General features: G+C 39.3%; 1 protein-coding gene across 3 annotated transcripts in view; it reads right to left on the bottom strand.

Moving 5' to 3' along the window:
- The window catches only part of ERC1 (ELKS/RAB6-interacting/CAST family member 1), a 274,816-nt gene that overhangs the window by 49,096 nt on the left and 203,772 nt on the right, over positions 1-21,948 (bottom strand). For all 3 annotated transcript variants that reach the window (XM_059471721.1, XM_059471722.1, XM_059471720.1), the window contains one exon: positions 6,968-7,112. In XM_059471721.1, coding sequence (XP_059327704.1) covers positions 6,968-7,112 — 145 coding nt within the window. The remainder of the gene's footprint in view (positions 1-6,967; positions 7,113-21,948) is intronic.

Genomic DNA, 21,948 nt, shown 5'->3' with positions numbered 1-21,948 from the left:
CATACATTTTTATTTAGTCATGCAAGAGGCAAAGGGTGAAGGTAAAGGAGGAGGGAGAGCAGAAAGAACATAAGAAAAACCAGGGAGAGATGAAATGCTGCCCCAGAAAAGACTGCTGATGCTGCACTGAGTGCTGTTACTGTGCTAACAGATGATTAAAAATGATGGGAAAAAAGTCTGGAGCACATGGCAGGGAGAAGGTGCTTTCTTTAATCTGTGAGGGCTCCAAGTGCTGTGCTCAAGGGCATGACAAAGCCTCTGCCAGGGTGCTGGGGTCTGCCCTGGCAGAGACTCCCCCCTTGACAGAAACAATTACTGAGGAGCAAAGCCTGGCAGAGCAAGCAGAGCTGTGATTGATGATCTGGGTGCATTACAGGCCTTCAACAAAAGCCACGATGCCTAAATTTGACAGCTGGCAATGCCTGATGAGAGCCAATTAGTGGATATATATTCACTTAGCCAGAAGTTTCTGCTGTCTCTAGTCCAACAGCTTCCTGAATAGGAAGTGTACAGAGTGACTTTGCCCAGTTCTGCCTGCTCACATGCCAGCTACACTGGCAGCACAGCTAAGAATATACTATAAAAACTACATATTTTGGCACCTTTGTATATTAAAACCAGTAATTGAAAAGCTGCAAGTGACCCTCCGGACACTGGTGGTACAAGAACCTGAAGAAAGGTGATTTTACTTTGACTCTACAGACCATGCAGTGGAGAGGTGAGACTGAGACTGCACTGATATGTAACAAGTCCACTGCAAGTGACCATAATTATTGAAATGCTTCACTAGTCCTTGAAAAATTTCTGGCAAAGTACATTTATCTGTTTGTTCCTGCTTTAAATTGGTTAACCTGGCATTCAGAGAATACCAGAACTCAGAGTACCTTCTGTTCTGCCCAGTTCATAAAGAAACCTCTGGCACAGCACATTCAAATTCCTCTGCCTGTTCTTAACTTTGTTATCACAAAAATTTTCTGTCCCCACTTTTATATCTATTTGCACTCTTGCCAGTGCAATTACATGGGTACTGTGGTAAGGAGATCAATAAACACAGATGGATCCAAGTGCCCTCAATCTCATCACTCATTTAAAATATTCATTTTTCTTCCTCAGCTATAAAGAAGCCACCACCACCACACTCAGACAACTCACACAGATATTCTTAGACTTCCTAAGCTCCTTTCCAACAGTTTGGAAGGAAGTTTGGTTTGAGAGATGCCTCCCCTCAGGGAAATCCAGACTGCTGGAACCTTTCAGAGAACAACAGGGGTTCTGTCACAAACCAGCACCACATTCAGCAATTATCTGCAGTGATTGTATCCATGTCACCAGAAGAAGAAATTCCCTTGCTAGCAGTAATCACTCTCACCAGACATGGTTTCAAACCAGGGCAGCTAAGGTGAAGCAGAGACTGACTGCACACCCTCCCAATCTGTATTATTTCATTGGGCAGGGTGGTAACTAAGGCTGCCAGAAGTGTGGTCGTGCTGATACAGCTCCACAGCAGCAAGAGGAAAACATTGGCCTGTCAGTCTCCTTTGACCTGTTTTACATTCTCTTGTTATAAACAGAAATTACTCCAGCCTGGAAAAGTTCACAGCAGAGGAGTGTCAGGTGTCAGTGCGCAGGGTTTCCAGGGAAACAAGTAACAGAGGAAAAATATGCTTTTTGGTGTGAGAAGCTACTCTGGAATCTACAGTTCCTCATGATCCCATGAACCACATTTACTTGGGAAACCAGTCTGTGCAGTAACTTGGCCTCCTGAAGAAAACCAGTCAAAATCTTACAGGGAAGAGGCACAAAGCAGCACAGAAAAAACAGCTTTGGTACTTGCTTGTTTAGATTAAATGAACATTTATTATTGCATAAATACCATTATTACCAGTCAATTATCAGCTATTTGACCATTGCCAAATAATTCCTCTCCTTTTGTGGGAACGTTAAATAAAAGCTCCTCAAATTCATGCTGGCCCACAGAGGAAGGCACAATCTTGAATGAGGATTTAGAAGCAGAAGGAAACAACAGATATTAAAGATTCCTCTGAATGGCAAGGCTGACTACAAAACCCACACTTACAAATAGCATGGGGCTCCTCATCTCCCTTTATTAAAATAGAAATACTCTGTTTGAGTGAACAGCAAGAGTGCCTATGGTAAGAACGACAAGGAGTAAATATTTTTTTTCTATTCCTTTCAGAGAAAAAAGTAGCAATCACCTTAAATTGCAGTAAGGAATATTGCATATAATAATAAACACAGATAAGGTATAAAAAGGACTTCCCAGGACTGAAGATCTCCTTCACTTAGTCTTTAGGAAGAGATTTCAGGTAACTGGATGAATCAACTCAGTTGCAGAGAGCTCTCTCCTGATCCCATATTATTCATTATTTTTCCTTAACAGTTTGCATGACAAAAGAAAATGTATATTTATGAAATACATGGAGAAAGCTTAAGCTCTCAGGGTGATTCTCTGAGCATGCTGAAGTATAGAATGAAAACTCAACATATTCTTAAAAGACTGAGGAGCTGATCTGAAAATAACTTTGATTTAGGCATAATAAAATATGAGTAATAAAAGTATAAGCATAATAAAAGCGATAAGTATAAGCATAATAAAAGTAATAAGTATAAGCATAATAAAATATAAGTAATATTAATCTAACCTGAAGTCATACAATTTCAAAGGAAAATGTTGAGATCCTATCATCAGTAACACTGAGTCAAGCAAACTTCTGCTATAATAATAATAATAATTATGAAACATTTATATAATAACACAAGTGAATATAGCTATTTACAGACAATTAATCTGAGTAATACTCCAAGCTGTCAGAAAACACTAATATTGTTCAGAGCCTCCTAAAAATTTTAACACTTATTACCTCACATTTATGGCATGGCAGTGACAGAGATGCTGGTCAAGTCAGGCACCCACTCTGCTGCACACTGTACAAATACAGAAAATTACAACCTTTGCTACAAACAGCTCCTAGCAGAAAATCCCAGCTGTTTAAGACTCAAAGCCCACAGACAGGAAAACCTCAGCCCCTTCAGATATGCCTTCCCTTTACCACTGAAACTGTGGAGTGATGCTTTGCTCTGTTACAATAAATAGAGGCTGATATTAAAACTTAGCTCGACGAGGAAAGGGATAAATGGCAAGCATGCTATTTCCCAACAGCTGAGCAGTGTCTGTGCCCCACCAAGCAGGCCACAGCTCCCTGGGTCCCTGTCAGCCCGGTGTGACACCCAGCAGGGCCCTCTCCACACCACATCTGGATCTGGTTACACAACTGCAGCTCCTGCATCAGCCCAGCCCCTCCAGAGCAGCCTCCCAGCCCCTGCCTCAGCTGCCCACAGAACACAGTGCCCTGGGAGGAATAAATTGGGACCACATTAGCTGTGACCCTCGCCCTGCAATGGCCCTGCCTGTCTGATGACAGAGGAAGTCCCTCATCCAAGCTGACAAGCAATATGAAACAGGCAGCTGCGTTTACCGGAGAGCCTGGTAAATGCTGAGCGCCTGATTAGGAAATGGGCTCTGTATTGAGGCACATTCCTGCAATTCAGAGCCTAGAAACTCTAAATTAAAACAACATTGATGCCATATCCTCTTTCCAAAATGCTTCTCTTCATCCTAACTTTAATGCACATACTTAGATAAATTAAAGAAGTAAAATGTCTTTGGCAGGACTCCTTCCCTCTCTTGTGCAGCAGCATCATTCCTGCGTGAGTGATCAGTGTTGGGAAAGGACAGAGCACAAGGAATGACAGCAGAGCCCTCCAGATGCTGGATTCCCTTCCCTTGATGAACCTTTGTGTCCTCACTGATACTTTTAAATAAATAAAAATCACAGGCATTTGTTGGAACAAGTTTTTGTTTTGTCAGTGTTGTACCTCAACACTTCAACAGCAAGTCAGCCAATGGTAACCAGCACAAGAAAAGTCACGATCCAAATCTCATCCTACATCCTTGGATCCACTCACACTCACTAGTGCAGCATGGTCAGGACACTGCTGCTCTTCCCAGCCTGCAGAGAGATTCAGCCATGCTGGTACACAGCATGCACAGCTCTTCCCACAAACAGCCCTTCCCACATTGCTCAGCATTTCTGTGAGCATCCCACGCACGTGGAAATGGGAATCTTTTATTCAGCTCTGTCTGACCACCAACTGAAAGAGCTGCTTTCCCACCACAAAGCCTAAGCATTTCCTAAGAATGGCATGGACTGAAATACCAAATATTTATCAGGGAGCTCAACAGCTCTCAAACACGAATGACTGAGGTCAGGATCCCAGCTCTGAATCTGAAGGGTTGAATAAACTTTTTGGGTTTTTTGCTTTTCAAAGTCTTCCAGAATATCTTGATTTGTGGCATCACTTGCCTTCCTTGAACAGCTGTGTTCAACACATCTGCAAGCTTGAAAGATTTTTTCACTTACAGTTTTTACTGTGAATTTAAGAATTACAGCTGAACTTTTAGGAAGTTCCTGAAAGGTGACATGGTTCTGTGGAGCTGGCAAACACAGATGGACCCTTGTTCTGCAGAAAAGGGTCCATGTGGAGAAGGCTTAAACTGAGGAAGCAGTTTAGTTGTTTTGTTGGAAAATATGAGGCTGGTGACCTGGAACAACTGAAGAGGAGTGCAAGGGCCAAGTACACAGAATATTTGCAAAGCATGTGGAAAAATGAGATTTCCCTTGACTACATCAGTAATGAAGATCTTGTAAAATCTCACAGCCATCTCTCCTGACCCATCTCCTATTTCTGGAGCTGTCAAAGTTGGTGTGACTTGAATTTATTCAGAAAGAGTACATACCAAAACTACTGGCACTGAAAAAAAAAAAAGGAATTTTAGATTCTCTGCAACTCACAGAGGTGGTGAGTAATACTCTCCTATAATAAGCAATGAGGAGTTTTTCTATCAATGTGTTGAAAGCTGCACACAAAAAAAACCGAATATAAGATGACACCCTTAAAACACAGGATAGAATTTAGGGAGGATGTGTCAAATCCCTGTATGGTTGCATAAATATTTCTCAGGTATATTTTAAATATAGTTTAGATTGTTTGTATGTAAACATTCATTCTGCCTTGGGGATTGTGGATGTACTGGAGAATACCTGTGATTTTTTACTTATACTACACATAAAACTTTTATTTATACTACCCACAGCACAGATGTGTTGAGGAGATTACTTTCTGCTTTCTTCATAATTTTTAAGATTAAAATCTTAAATAACCTTAAACAGTGACAAGTCTTTGTAGCTGACTGCAGTTTTGGAACCAGAATCTTTCTGGCATTTCAACAGTCCAACAAATTGTTGAAAAAGAACTATTGCTCCAAAATCAAATCATAATTGGTCTCACTACATACCAAGAACAATTTCAAATTAATCTCCTTTTTAATTTTCATTTATTTGGGAAAGTATCCCACAAATACACAGAAAAAGCATTGTAGAACTGGTATCCTTAAGGGAAATGGCCATGTCTTTTTAGGAAGAGTTTATGATACTGTAAGATTTACCAGCACTGAAAGATAACAACAGGAACTACAATGTTTTAAAAATTGTTTACCTGAAATCTCAGTCATTAGAGACAGGGCCAATGTTAATATGTTAATTAAGTATACACAGATTTTCAGCAGAAAAAAACTCACCACAAAATACTACAGGTTGTTCCAGCTACTCACAAAAGATAACCAGAAGGAAACTGGGAAGGGCAAGGGGCATGAAAGCACCTGAATTTAAGCTTAGGACAAGAACTAAGAAGTGGTGTTAATTTCTCTTGGAATGAGTGATACCCTAAATTACAGCTGCTGCATCAACATTTACAGGAACAAAACAAGTACTTGTCAATGCTGTGACCACTTCTGATTCCTGTTTTAGCAGATGACCTTGCTGGCCAGTGACAGCAATTACAACTGTTGCTCAAAAGTAAATAATACAAGACTGCAATTTATACTTCTTGCTCATTCTGAAGCTGGTACATAAAACTCCCAAAAGTACTGTTCTTAAATGAAGCTATAAATAATTATCTTGAACAACATGGCCAATAACCTACTTGTGTTTGCGAAGGAAGAAGCACAGAAATCCCTTATCACAATGTTGACCTGGTTTTGTCTTACATTCTCTGACAGCAACAGAAATAATCTGGTTGACAGATGAAATGTTGCACATAAAACTTTATGAAGATGGAAATGGTGGCACTGAAGAAGTTGATACTGGATTGGCAGCAGCATATGTGCTATTGAGAGGAATGTGGCAAGGGAATAACTCAGGAAAACCTACCAGAAGTGCTGAAGTGAAAAATCTGCACAGATTTTTTCAGATCCTAAATCTCTTATTGCCAGGGATGCCTTTTGCTTCCTCTGTGTTTTACTGGCAATATACTTTTCACATTGCATTCAGTACTGGAACATAAATACTTTAACAGAAACACACTTTTTCTAATTGTTATGCCCACACAGAAAAATCTCAGAAATGGTGAGAGGCCAGAAATAGGAAAGGACCAATCTCTTCATAAGCACAGGACCTCCCAGAGTCTGTTCTAGAAGCTAACACACGCAATCAGAAATCACAGGAGAGACTGTGCGGTGTAACATCCATGTTTGAGATCTACAGCCTATTCTTCCAAACAGGGTTATTCCCCAAAAAGGCAAATACAAACCCCCAAGAGAAATATCACTACTTTTCCCTGAATTTGTGACTATTTGTGCCTGTAAAGGATAATAACCAATGTCCTCTTCATTCACAACTTCCCATACATCCTATCACCCATTTACTACTCAGGAAGTGACACAAAGAAACTCCCCTCAATGCTGAGTACAGAAGCTAGTTTGAAATGGTTATTTATGCACTTTCCATCCTAACATATGACAGGATTATACATTATTAGTTCCATAAATCAAGATAATAATCCCACACCAGATTATTAAGTGGATTTTCCCTAGCCCTCCTGTACCCACCTGCTGCTTGAGCTGCTGCACAAGACGGTCCTTCTCCCGTTTCAGTGCAGCCACTTCATCCTGAGTCTTCTTCTTAGAGGATGAAAGCTCTAGCAGAGCTATATTGGCATCTTTTTCACTAATGGCAGCAAGAAGGGCTTCTTGTCTGAAAAAAACCCAAATGAATTACATTATTATCCAGCAAAACTTAGAGGACTCCTCTACAAAGATTTGAGCATACCATAAATGCTGTACCAGTGTGCAACTCTGAAAAGCAGTAATAAATATTTTTGTCTGGGCTACATGTCTGTTGGTGGGACAGAAGTCAAGACACACAAACCTCCCTATAAACAACTGTGCTGATCCCAAACTCCAGCTTACAGGGTAAGAAAAATACATTATATTCTTCTTCTACACTCACCTTCTCAGTTTTTAATAACTACTATTTATTATTACTTTGGCTGAACATTTTCCCATACTCCTTCCCTGTAGCAGAAAACTCTTACAAATAGAATTCAGCAACATTTTTAATACTGGGAAGAAAGGAGAGAAAGATAATCACCCTAACAGTTAAACAGAGTTCTCAAAGGAAGCCAAAGGATTGATTATGTTAGGGAAAGCAACCTTTTCTGTCCTTCCACCTTAATTCTCATCTTTAGCTGGTGATGTGCAACAGGATTTCAAAGAAAATCTTGTACTTCTTGCCCAGTAGTGTTGGCTTGTCTCACCTCTCATCACCTTGCAAAGAAGGCATAAAATGAGGTCCTGAACGTGTGGTGGTGTGAAAGAAGGCATCATGCAGGAGTGATGATGAAAGACCAACTGAATACAACACATTTCTTATCTACATTTCATCTAAAAATAAAGTTGCAAATGCACTTCAAGCTTTGCTGCAGCACTCAATATCAAGAAGTTTATTATCAGAATCTCAATTTAAGCCACTGTCTCAAAAATGTGGAAAAACCCCATGTATTTTAAGAGGAAACGGTGTATTGCAACAGACAAAATTGTTCACCATCTGACAGGACAGTGGACTACACAATGGACTTTCTGTAGGTGGAATTTCTCTCTGGGTTTACACAGGTGTTTCTTGTACAGTCCAAAAGAGTTAGCTTGCTTTAAATGAAATACCAGCATATCAAAAAATCTCACAGATCCAGTGTAGAGAGTACTTGGGTTCTGCCTAGATCATATCTAGAAAAACATTATTGCTTCCCTTTCAAAATGTAATATCATGAAGTAAAGCAAATTTTTAAAGATACATTAGGATAATCATAAAGTATTCTAAATACATTTGTGCTATGAAGAAATACAAATATTCTGGTGACTTAATGGAGGCAGAGTATAGGAAAGGAAAAGGTGCACATCAGATTCCCAGATGCAGTGTCAATATTGTAGGTGTGGGAACAATGGATAATGGGCATGTTATTATTGCCATTTTGTTTCTGCTGCTTTTGCTTTATGGAAAAGTATCCAGTTTTGGATGTCTGCCTGAAACATGAAAAATACCAATAGGGTGAAGTGACAGAACATGATCCATGACCTCTGCTTTTTTCCAGCTATCGGTATCCTGGGAAAGACAGGCTGGCTTGGAGCTCTGGTCATTTTCACTTTCTTTAGAGTAATCTGTTTTGATTATAAAGAAACACTTATTCTTTTAATAGTAAGCCCACAATCCTCGCTGATGATTCAGGACCAGAGCCAAGAATATCTCCGTAACTCTATCTGTGGAGCCATTACTCTGGTATGGAAATTGGAGGTGCCTCAAATAGCATGTAAGCCATACACCTTCTGCAATCAAATCCTTTCTGCCCATCTCTGCTTCTTAACTGAAAACCCCAAGGCCAGGAAAATGAGATATGGATAGCAGTACATTTTTTTGTTTTGTTTTTTTCCTGAAAAATCTTTGCTATCATGTGTCACTGTCATATTTTCTGAAAAATCCCTTTGCCAGGATTTCTTTTCCTGGGTAGCTGAGAAACCTCAGAGAAAAATAAAAACAACAATTATCTCATTTTGCTTCTCCTGTGTTTTGCTGCTTTGGAATGTAGTTTGGACATTGTTTATCCAACAGGTGGTTGTTTGATTGGTTTAATGTGAATTGTTTTATCTTAATAACCAATCACCATCCAGCTGTGTTGGGACTCTAGAAGCAGTCATGAGTCTTTTATTAACATCTTTCTAAGCCTTCTGTAAATATCCTTTCTCTATTCTGTAGTATAGTTTTAGTATAGCATTCTTTAATAGAATATATATTATATTTAATAAAATATATAATATTATAATATATTTTAATATATTATAACATATTCTACATGATATTATAATACATATTCTATATAATATAGAGTATATTATTTAATATAATTATTATATATTATATAATATCAAAAATAATAAATTAGCCTTCTAAGAACATAGAGTCAGATTCATAATTTCCTTCCTGCCATGGGGGACCCTGAAAAATACCACAACCATGTCTTAGAAAAGAATTTCCTACTGGCCAAAAATTCAGTGATGTGCTGTGAGATGAGGGTGTTGGTCAAGACGTGCAGTGAAAGCCATTGTGGCTTTCTGACTGTTTTCTGGAATTGAAACAAAGTGAAGTTTGTACAAAAGTAAGAAAAATACCCAGTGATAAGTGCATTGTAGCTGCAGTTTTTACTTTAGCAAGGCAAACAGAAACTGCTCCATGTGGGAGAAGTGCAGGTGTCGCTGTCAGCTCTGCTGGAAGGGACATGTCCGTAGTGCCAAGTCATTGCTCTCAGTGAACTTGTAACTGCCAGATGATTCCAAGACAATAAAAAGGGCATACTACCAAGCAAAAGACAAGGTTTCTGATTGAAGAGCACTGCAAAAGTGATTTATTTCCCTTCCTGAGAGCTTTATCCCCAGGGAGGCCAGAGGAACTTGCTGTGAGACAGGGGATGTGGCAAGAAGAAGAAAATGAGCTGCTCTGTGCGTGGTGGTGGCAGCACATGAACAAACCTATCCATCAGGAGTGCTGCAGTCAGTCCTGGAGGCTCAGGCACTGCCACAGGCTTGGCTTCTTCAGCAAAATGCTTCTCCTCACAACACTGGAGGTCCTGAAAAATTCTCACAAGCAGGCAAAACATGCTGCACGACACAAGGACGGTGATCTTTTCAAATGCTGGCTAGGGCCAGAGTCACTGAGCAGACACAGGTCACTTAAGTTAATTCAGGTATTTCAGATGCTGGTACTGGTGTAGCTGTGCCAACATCAACTCAGCAGGGGCAAACTGCCCATGTATCTCTGCACTGCAGCAGGGTCTGCAGCCTGAACTGAGCTGAACAAACCTCACAAGAGTGATCAGACTCTGTGACAGACTGAACACTACCAAAGGAAACCTGAAATGGCAATGGCAACAGTGTAGAAAAATCTACTGAAAACAGGTTCAAGATTTACTCCAAATTGGACAAAAAGAAGAAGATTAATTTTTTCCTTCTATTTGCACTGAAGCCTTTCACTGAATGTAGATCATCATCAATACAGACTGGAGTGCTATCAAGAACAGTAGGTTTAATTCTTAATGGCAGATATAATCTCAAGATCAATATCATTATTTGCTCTGTTTGCAGTCTTCAAGAAATAATGCAAAGAAAGATGCCTTTTTAAAATAGATGACCACAGAATAGTTACAGGCCAGTAGAGCAGAGAGATTTGACAACAAACACAAAGAATACTGTGCAAATGCATGTCTCCTTCAACTCTTGAATAGAAATGTCTGATTTGGGGAAGATAACTGGGCAACAGTTAACTATTACACTGCTACTAATTACAAATATTAATAGAATCAAGCTGTCTTCAAATGGGTTTCTATGGCACTTGTTTTCAGAAGACTACATAATTCCATCACAGCCCTTTCCCAATAAAGGAGAAGAATTCTTTTGGTAAAGCACAAGAGGAGGTGAACTTTAAAAAGCAGTTTTGTACTTTGCAGTACTGTTCCCAGGGTCATAGCACTGGAATATTTATCAGTTGTATAATTAGAAAGAATAACAGGCTGCAACCAGTGCTGAATTAATGATGCTTCAAAACATGAAAACTATACATATTCATTTAAAGAATATGATTACATATGTCAGGGAGAACACTTATTCCATATAGAGATGTTATAAATATATTGTTCCATAAAATTTTATTCCAAATTATGACATTTCTTCCTATCTGGAGTATTTCTGAACTTGTGTATGAGATAATATGAAAGCAATATTGGTATCAGCAGAAGCTTTGATTTCAATGTCATGGAAGAACTGGGAATATTCCATCAGCTCTAGCTGCATTATAAGATCAAATCACTTTTCCTTCTGACTGGCATTAAACTAAAGCATTTAAAAGAGTGACACAAATTTGAGGAGCTCAGGTAGCCACAAGCTCATAGCACTCCAGTCAGTTCCTTCAACAGAGACTGTTGCACTTCCATGAACAAGGATTGAGCTGCCAGCATTTTCATCCTTGCATATTAAGATGAACTGGAATTATGGCTGTTGTGCCTTTAGTGCACAAGCAAAGATTTCCCTGTTCCATGAGATGTTTACTCATGGTAAGGGCATCACAAACCAAAGAATGACAGAGGTGCAATTTGTACAAAAACTGTTTTGGTTGTCTGATTTTTGTCCACTGCATTTACTCCAAGCCTACAGAAAATTCTGCTAAAAGCTTTTAGTGCTTTCCTATGAGAGACATTTGTAAGACTTACCCTGGTGAATCACCGTCACAATAAGAACTGTATTATTTGCATATGAATTAAAAACCCTCCCAAGATGTGACAACAACAGAGAGAACTCAAGGCAGAGAGATTCAGATAGAGCACTGCAGTGTTACGAGAGCTAGACAGACAGGCAGCAGCATAGAGCATAAAAGCATTGGGATATGGCCTTCAGTAATTTCATGAGTTTAGCAGAATGGCAGGGTTTGGGTGGGTCACACTCAATAAACTCTTAAAAAGTAACTAGGAGTACAACACACCAAACTGCAAATTCAATGGGCCAGAAGCCCTGGCTCCATCATAAACTGTCTACCACTGCAGCAGTACTTCTGAACTGCACATTCTTCCCCTTTTTTTTGGTTTTGCTGGTTATAGAACATCTTCAGAAAATCACGAAACTCTGACTTCCAGTACCGCACAGGGAACGGACAGTCATTGCAGAGCTCTGGGTATCAAGATTTGGTTTTTAAAAATAACTTTGAAAAAGGCAATTATACCAGTGAATGACATTTCATGATGCTAACAGATGAATAACTCAAATATGCAAGCTGCCAAATTCTGCATTGGCTGTAATTTCTGCAGCATTTAAGATGCAGCTCAAAGTATCCCAAAGTGAGCAAAATTTTGTCCAAAAGAAACAGTAGCTACCTCTTACTGCAAGAGAGTGGGAAAAAAATTTAACTTGGCAATAGGTACTACCTGCTTTTTTTAATTACAGCTGGGAATAATCAAACTTCAGGCTGCAAATTAATTTCCAAAGAACAGCCTTAAATCTTCAGTCAAAAGGGATAATACTACACTCCTTCCATTCCAGTCCTTGTTTCCTGAATCAGCACATCACCTTTACCTGGCCTGGCTGGCACATCAGCAGCATTTCTAATCTCTGGTCTATGCTCTTACAGCTACCAAAACAGAAATTGAGAATTCAAGCAAACCAAATGAGATGAAAACAAGAGGTTTTTGTCATGAGCAAATTGGAGCTTTCTGAATGACCACCTTTCCACTGGTCTCTTCAATGTCATTGCATACATGTGACCACAACTGGAAAACAAGATAAAAATACAAAATAAAAATCTTGGTGAATACAGTTGTGTGGTCACAAAAGTGATGTCCCTTTAATATTCCATTATAAGAATGGTGTGACAATAATCAATGTGAATTCCATGACACAGGAAGCATTACCACTTGTACTGTCCTTGTTTAAAAAAAAAAAGACACTGATAATATATTTAGACTCTCCTACACATATCTTCTCTAACATCCCAATTGTCCAGAATCACAGAACTCCTTACTAGAATTGATAAGAAGTGCTTTTAAAAGTCCTTTCCCTCAACATGTTTGATAAAGTCACAAGAAGTCCAATAAATATTTTATATTACCTTTTCCATCAATGTTTTAGCCTTTCTTGTACTTAAGCTTTCCATCTTAATTTTATCACTTTGGCACCAGAGGTAAAAATTTGCAATTGCTAGTCCTACTCATGTCTCAGCTCTGAGCACTCACAACTGCAGCTCAGCCTTAGACTGTCTGCCAGCATATCTAGAGAAAAATCTAACACTTTCACAGAGAAGCTTCAAACCCACTCCTAATTTCCTGAACTATTTTTATTGATGAATAGCTCAGTGAAAAGCTGGCTGCTGCATGTCCCAGCTGCTAAACTGAGAGCCCATCAGCCTTCCCTGGGTGCCTGTGAAGAGTGGAAGTTCCCCAAGATGGCACATTGCAGAAGGAACTTTCAACCCTGTCACCTGATGGTATGGGAGATTTGTCCCCTGTGAAAGGTAGAATTTTTTTGAAAATAACCTTCCTTGCTTTAGCAGCCTTCAGTGCAGAATGTGGATGAGAGACAGCAGTACTTACAAGGCTCTTGAGCTCCCCAGATTTGGCTTTTCTGAGAAGGAACTCCTGAAATTGGCGTTCTTTCTTCATCTGCAGTTTAACAGCAGTGCAGACAGAGCACAAACTCAAGGCATATTTTTCATCCAGGCAACAGAGGCCACCAGAATACATCCACCAGCTTTTGAAAACTGACCTTATAAGAAAGGCAGCTCCAATTTCTTTTCCTGGGACATGGTCAAGTTCAGGTTGAGCTCTAGCTTAGCATGTGGTTTCACAATCGGCTTAAGGTGACACACGACAGGCTCTTGTGGCAAGAGATGGCTCTGCCCTCCCATTTCCAGGTTCCTGCCCCTCCACTGGCTGTGTATCCCTGCAGCCTGAGGAGCCTTTAGTTAAACCCTGGATAAACATGAGGAACCCAGATCTGACCGCAGGTTCCTCATCCCTGCAGGAACTGCCCAGCTGCAGCTCCTCCTGACACTGTGACAGTGTCAAACCCTCCGCTGCCACAGCCAGCACTGCCAAAACATGAGAATGGAAAATGAATCATGGAATTCACGCTGATTATAACATATCAAACAACCACAAGTACTACAGTGAAAACAATTGTCTTGACGTCTTTGCGAATCTGGCCCGGCTTGAAAGATGGTAGAAAGAAATTTTTGCTTTATCAAACTTTGACAGCAATACTGCAATCTTACCGTGGCTTCTGATCCACAGAAGTAAAAAACTCTAGTCATGATTTAGTTATTTCATTTAGTGAAATATTCATTATTTATTTCATTTCATTTTAGTGAAAAACTCTCATGATTTATAATACAGTTGTTTTAAGGAAATTATCCAGTCTTTATACTCAAATCAAACAGAGCATCTACCTCCTTGCTAAATGACTACCATGTCATTTCTGGTGAGTATCATTTATCTCACTTCTGCATCTCTCTCATTTCCAGACATTCTGACAGGTGATCATACCTGCCTTCCTCTATATTTTATCAGCTCACTGGAAAACAAGGCAAAGGCATTAACTTAGTTTTGGAGCCATATTCACACTACACCTATTCTCAGTGCATTGTGGTTCCACTTTTTTTCCTGGTCCTTTTGTAGGAGTGGCTAAAGAATATTTATTACTTATTTTTATTTCTTTTGGGAAGTCTCATTCAGCATGAATTTCCACAATTCTCACTTTATTCCTACAACTTCTGCTTTCCCTAAATGTCTCTCTGCTGCCAATTCTCTTTTTGGACACAGATACACAGCTTTGTAACTTTCTTAAACTTTTCTCCTTTTGTTTGGGATGCAAAGACCTTATAGTTTTGGACTTTTGATTTAAATAAATGTTCTGCTTCCTCTACATGAACCTCCTCTGCGTTCTTCTGACCAATTCACTTGCTATCTAGTAGTTTCCATTTTTCAGTCTATTAATTTGAAATTGAGCACTTCACTTTTCTAGAATAGTTTTTTTTTCTTTGAATATAGGTTTCATCAATTTGTGATCACTACAGCTGAAATCAGTTTTAGTGATGATTTCTTCTCTAGTGTCATCACTACTTATTAAATCCTCACAGTCTCACACCATTATACCTTGGTGATCTAGTCATTATTTATTAAGTTAACAAGCCTGGCAGTTTCTCTGATTTGTATCCAAATAGATACATCTGACAAAACCACATTTCTCCATTATTACTTACATTTAGCACAACACTATACCTAAAATCCATAGCAGGATACCATCCACTCTATGTGTAACTTTTATGATCCTTACATTATTTTGACTCAAAGTACTGCTATAACTTATACTCTTTTTTATTTCCTCAAAACCTCCATTATAATTAATACACAACACCATTATTTTCATTTTTAGCTTTCCGGAACAACTTGTACCCACATTTCAGCCCTGAATATTAGTCTATTTTTCACTAATTGCTGTTATCCCTGTGACATCCAGGTTCGTGTACCAGATGTGTAGAGCTATTTTTTGTTGTTCTTTTACAAACATCTAAATATTCTTCCACATGTAGCATTTCAACAAATTTTCCTGTCAGAGCTATGGATTGCTTTCATTATTTATTGCCTATCTGAGTACCAACCTGGATGTGCCTTGCCTAACTTCCTACTCCTTCTTCTCTGAGGGTTCTTTTGTACATTTGTTCAAGCTTCCCTTCCAAAAACACTTTGTCTGATTTCTAAAAAGAAATATTTTCTTCAAGGTCAGACCTTTTTATATTAATTCTGCAAATGATGTATTTGGGCTTTGGTGGTAGAAAAACAGCAGCACTAATGCTGATCTCTGTTCCCTCCTAACCCTAACTATACCTGTATTTCAGTCTTTTCTGGCTGCTGCTGCTGCCCAGGAAAGGGATTAAAAAAGGAGCACAAGAAATGCCAAGTGTCTGGATTAGGACAGGAATGGCAGCATCAGGGGAAAAAGAGGCTGGAAGCAGTTTCATTAAACACTGAGGCATCACTTTGCCTCCTGCTCCTGGTAGCTCCAATGGCTGCTGCTTAAGTAGTGCCAAAAAAAAGTGTTTCTAAGCAAGCAGGAGTTGTTGAAAGGGTTGAGGACAGAAATGGAGCAGGTGTCAGGGGCTATGGATAAAATTTGGATATATTTAGTTCTGTAATTGCAGCAGAAGGGGCCTGAGAGGTTTCATTTAATTTCCTTTTTTAGATCTGGGTCTGAAAGCAGGTGTAGCTACTTGCAGTCCCTGAGTGCAGATTTGTTTGAATAGGCACTGCAGCATTTTCTGATGAGTTTTGAGGATAACTTCCCAGATGCTTGAAGCAACTGGCATCCTACAGTAACTAGGGAGCATCCTACCACCTTCCCTTCTGTTTTTACCTCTATCCAGTGCCTGTTCTCCACGAGATGAAACCAGAGCTGCATGCAGTAAAAAGTTTAGGAGACTGAGCATGTCTACTCTGCTCCAGAACAAGCACTGTTAAGCTTGACCTAAACCATGCAAACAGACCTTTGACAATCCTTTATCAGATCCCTGCTAAGCACAGCAATGATACTCTCCAACTCAAAGCCTTTTTTCATGTACAGATCTAAAGAGTTTTATTGAAATAAAGTGAAGCTCAGCCATCTCAAAGTAAGCTGTTACTGCCTGTTTTGTAATGAGACACAAATACGTGAACCTCAAGCAACACACACAAAGTGAGAGAGCAAGTAATTCATATGTGAGGACATTGGAAAAACCTCAATTTATCACGTTCTAGCAACCAACACCTTTTCAAGTGAACAAATCTGAAGCTGTGTTCATGCTGTAGTTTGAACAAAAATCCCTCCTAAAGTCCTTTATTGAAGAAACACAATCACAGACAAATTTACAAATGTAGCTCTTAGCATCTTAGAAAAAGTAATAAACCTGCAAATTTCAAGACTATGAAATAGAGAAAAGCAGAATTAAAACAGATTGTATCACACAAGAAATTGGCCCTCATGAAAACCTGCCTATACTATAGATAAATGAAAGTTCCCCTATCTTCTTCTAAGAAACATCAAGTTTATTTTGGTAAAACTGGTTGTACAATTTAATTGGTTGTAAAATTTTTAGGAATTATCATTTGGTATCTACTTAGTTAACATATGTGGCAAGGTTAATTTCTTCCAAGAAAAATCTTGATGAATTTGAAAATGTGTCTATTTTATCTAATTTATTAAAGAAAAAGAAAGTAAATAAAAAAAAATAAAGGAGCAGAAAATAACTGCAAGGCAGGGTGAACATGTGTGACATGGACAACTTTTAATCCTGAAACTATCCTTAAGAAATAGGTATTATTTTGGACATCAATAAAAATTCTGAGCATTTTCTGAAGAGTACAGATTCTTCCTGTAATGAATTTACAAGAAAATATGAGGATGCTTCATGTAAAAGAAGTATTTCCAAAACTAAAAGACCAGCACCAAAGGAAAGTGCTAGATTTTAAAACTAACAACTGCTAAATGCAAAACATGTAAACAAACAGTGTCATTTGTAATAGAAACATAGCTTAGTGGAGCTGAGAGTCAGGAGCTACTCTTCACTGCTGTCATTTGTGATTTGACCAAAAGCACATCATTTAACTACCTCTGTAAATGCAAATGCTGCTATTTACTAAAGAGCACATCTGGTCCATCTGTAAAACAGTGACATTCTCAGCTGAAAACAGTCAGGTCTCTTCCTTTTTGTTGCTTATTGCTAACTGAAAGGAAAAAGGGGATTACCAAAAACTTGCACACTTATTTCTCCTAGGAGCACCATGACTGCACTGAGATTTTTCATCTTTTCACACGAGAAACTACAAGGCGACAGAACTACGAAGGAAACACCTGAGCAGCGAGAGGATTCCCCAGCAGACACATGGCAGAGCGGGCAGGACAAGTGGAACTGGCAGCCAGCAGCAAACCTGCCTTTATGGATTTATGGCAGGCTCCCAGTTCAAGGCCCATCTGGCTGGGAAGGGGGAGGCTGGGAGGACCATGCACCGCTCACATTTTTGCCATTCCTGCTGCGGTACGGCGTGAATAAATCACAGGGCTGAGGTCAGAACAGCCAGCCCATAAAGTGATTCATGGGCCCAGCAGCACATTCCCCCAGGACTATGTACTTTATTACAGTAAACCTCAGAACAAGATACAATTTCCTGTCTCAAGGAGCAGCCTTTAAATCAGGACACCTGGACAGCCCCGCAGCCGCTTGCGGAACAATGGGGCTGAGCCCCACCGCCGCCTCTGCTGCTGGCCCTGCTGCCTTCACCCAAAACCACCTCCAGAGAGCCTCCTCTTCCTCCTCCTCCTGCTGCTGCCTCTCCTGCTGGCCCTGCTGCCTTCACCCAACACCACCTTCACAGAGCCTCCTCCTCCTCCTCTTGCTGGACACTACTGTGGTGACAACACCATGCAGGCAACACACTGATAATAATCCTATTCTTCAGACACAGCTCCCCACCCAAGAAATAAATACTCTCCATATGTTGTTTTTTCGCTCCATTTTCAGTTTTAGGTCTATTCTGCACTGTAAAGATTGGATTCAAAACGTTAAGGCAACAGAGGAACTGAAAGGGGAATCATTGGTTTCTCTGTTTGCAGGCAGACTCTGCACTGGAAGGGTTTTTTTCTTCTTTGCAAGCTGAAGAATCTGACATGCAATTTAGGCTGTAATATGGATGTTCTCACTGTGATCAAGGGCTGTGATCTAAGTTTTGGGTTTGGCATCTGGAAAGAATCTGAGGTGGTGACACAGATGATGGTATTGTTGGACTCCTGAGAAATCTCCCTCCCAGCTAAGAGTAATGCTGCTCTTACACCACAGGTTACGTTTCCAGGAGAAAGGAAAGAGAACTCATTTTAAGCCATGAAACAAAGCAGGGGCTATTTTCCACTCTCAATATGCTGTGGAGCCTTTCTTCTTCAAATGGGAGCTTCCCATGTTCACACAAAACAGGACAGAGGAAAAACTTGCTCTGCCTCCTTCAGGTCCATAATGGATCACCAAAATCAGAGCTAAACTAGGGTCTATTTCTTTTCAGTATGCATCATTCATGATTAAGAAATGGGAAGGGAAGCTTCCCTTTGAGCATTTAAGAGCAAGATTTTCCTGCAGTTTGATGACAGTAAGTCATTCTGTACAATCACTACAAACAGGGGAAAAAATCCTGATAATTTTACTCTTCAAAGTTCCTTTGGATCTTAAAACTACAGCCATAACAAAGTAACATGTCCCTGGGAAGCTGCTTCATGGAAAACAGACACACCTGAAAGATGTTCAGAGGACAAAAACATAAGAGAAAGTGACAGAGCAGAGGAAGTTTTGGGAATATTTAGATGACAATTCATCCAATACTGTAAGTTAAGAATGCTATTGAACGGGTCAAACAAAAAAAAAAAATCTAGGTAAGGAAAGAGGAGAAGGAAAGGATCGATAAAACAGATGTAAGCAGCAATAAACCCATCTGATTTATCCAAGACTGAGCCTCCTGAAGCTATTTGTTTCACAATTACTTTTCCTACAAGTGAAAACAGTTGTGTGGAAAATAACTTCTTCCACCTGCTTATTTTATTTTGTTTTATGCTACTTAAAGGATCTCCTTGACTTCAGTGGATTGTTTCAGAGCTTCCAGTAGGCAGAATTAAGGCTTATTGATTTTATCCAGTCTGCTTTCCTGTACAGAATAAATATTTACATCATACCCAGTTGCTCCCAATCATTTATTCTGGGAGGGCTTAATAAAAAAACATGTACTTGGGGCTGAAAGCCATGAGGAAGCCAAGGCTGCTGCCCTTGTGAGTTTGTCCCAGTGGTTATTAATTTTCAGTGTCATAGTCTTATGTCATTCTATTTCCAACCCTTCTGTTCTCAGTTTCTGGATAATGATCCTTGTTTTGACTGTCTCTGCTTGAATAAAGTGTTTTAATATTATTATTATTTGATTTTCTAGATATTAGGACTATACAGAGTCTTGTGACAACTGTATCAACTGACCTGTAAAACAGAACCAAAATCTTCATTCTGTTCATACTCATTAATCCTATTTTCATGTAGCCGAAGTCCTTCTGCTGCCAAGACCACACTTTTTTCCACAACATGGCCAAATCTTTTCCAAGTCACTCTTTTCCAAATAATGCACAGTAGACTTCATATTGTTCTGATTTAAATGCTTCATGTTCAGATGCACTTTGTATAAATGATCTTGCATTAAGAAGCAATTTAAATGGCCCTAGATGTCTGCTGTCAACATTAGGGAACACTACACTATTTCCTGTATCACCTGCACTGTCATTTTAGACTTGCTTCCAGCTCACTGATCAATTGATTATCAGCATCAAGCCCAGCACAAAATCTGTTAAGCCCAAAAATGAAGTTCACTATTCAGTTTTAACTGTAATGGGAAAATGCTGACAGCTAATGCTCACTTTAAGCATGTTGTAAGGGACTCTTTTCAAGGGCATGCAGTGATAGCACAAGGGGTGATGCCTTCAATCTCACAGAACATGGAATTAAATTAGATAACAGAAAGAAATTCTTCTCTGTGAGGGTGCTGAGGCACGGGCACAGGTTGCCCAGAGAAGCTGTGGATGCCACATCACTGGAAATGCCCAAGGCCAGGCTGGATGGGACCAGGATGGAGCCTGGTCCAGTGGAAGGTTTGGAACTGGATGATCTTTAAGGTCCTTTCCAAACCAAAGTGTTCCATGATTCTCTGACAATGTTGGGAATTGGTCTTCTACAGAAGATTAATTACACTTAATGAAAAAAGTTACTTATACTAAACAAGGTTGGGTTTTTTTAACCAAACTTTAGAGATAATCAAGGAACCATATCACATTTTTTTGGCATTATGCATCTTAAACAAAGTAATTTGACTGGTATTAATTAAAGGCCTATTCTTTATATTATCAGGATATTTTATCAGCTTATTCATCACTCTGCTCGTGAATTGTAACAGTTAATCAATTCATAGCACGTTAGCCACCCTCTGCCTGCTATTCTGCAACACTTCCAGGACTTCAGCATTTCCATAACTTCTAGAATTTCACCAGAATTCCAGTATTTATTAAACTTTCAAGGAGCCAAAATTCCCTTTTGCCAGCTTCTCTAGTGTTCTGAGATTCCAAAACCAGTAGTATGCTACCCCCAACATGTGTAACTTCACAGTTTCTTATGCTGGAAAGAGAAATATGGAATGCCACAGTGCCTTTCTAAGAAGAGGCAAAAACATTCCTGCTCAAGTCCAATGCGATCCAAATTAACAATAAAGAATGTTACAAACCAGAAAAGCAACATTTTAGGCATACTACAAATACCTCAAGTGGCCTAATAAACTGAAAAAAAAAATCTTACTTGATTTTGGTTTTTTTTTCAGTAATTCTAATTATGCTGGCTATTTTACTATCAATAGAAAAGAACATTTTTTTATAATTGAACAGGGTTTTCTGAATGCTGGCATGAGGAAAAAACCAGAGGTCTTTCATCACTATAGCAAATACAAATGGTTTCCCCTCTGAAACCAAAGACAGAATTACCACTGACTTCATATAGTAAGAGCTGTATTATGGGACCAGACTCACACTTCCTTTCAAATGGCTTCAAATTTTCAATACAAGTTCCCAAAAAACTCTCAGCATTTCGTCTATCTACTTAAAAACACACATAAAATCATAATTAATAAAAAGCTCCAAACATTTTAATGCTGCAAAGTGAAATTTGCAGACATTGAGAAAGGTAATTTTAGTTCTATGTGCTTGTGGGGATGCTTTATGCTGTCTCAGCCTTCTGTTAAATGAATGTATACAGGTTTGGCCAAAGGACTTGTCTTTCATTTCATCTTCAAGACCTTATTTACATAAGATAGTAACACATTCACGGACTATGGCAGGAAAGCACCTTAAATTGCTTAGCAAAATCATCATCAGGCAGAACAGAGATTAACACTGGCAGAACCCTAGGAATT

This window comes from Ammospiza nelsoni, chromosome 5, assembly GCF_027579445.1.
Source record: "Ammospiza nelsoni isolate bAmmNel1 chromosome 5, bAmmNel1.pri, whole genome shotgun sequence".
NCBI lineage: Eukaryota > Metazoa > Chordata > Aves > Passeriformes > Passerellidae > Ammospiza > Ammospiza nelsoni.
Note: the sequence above shows the minus strand (reverse complement) of the source record. Positions and strands in the feature narration are given on the sequence as shown.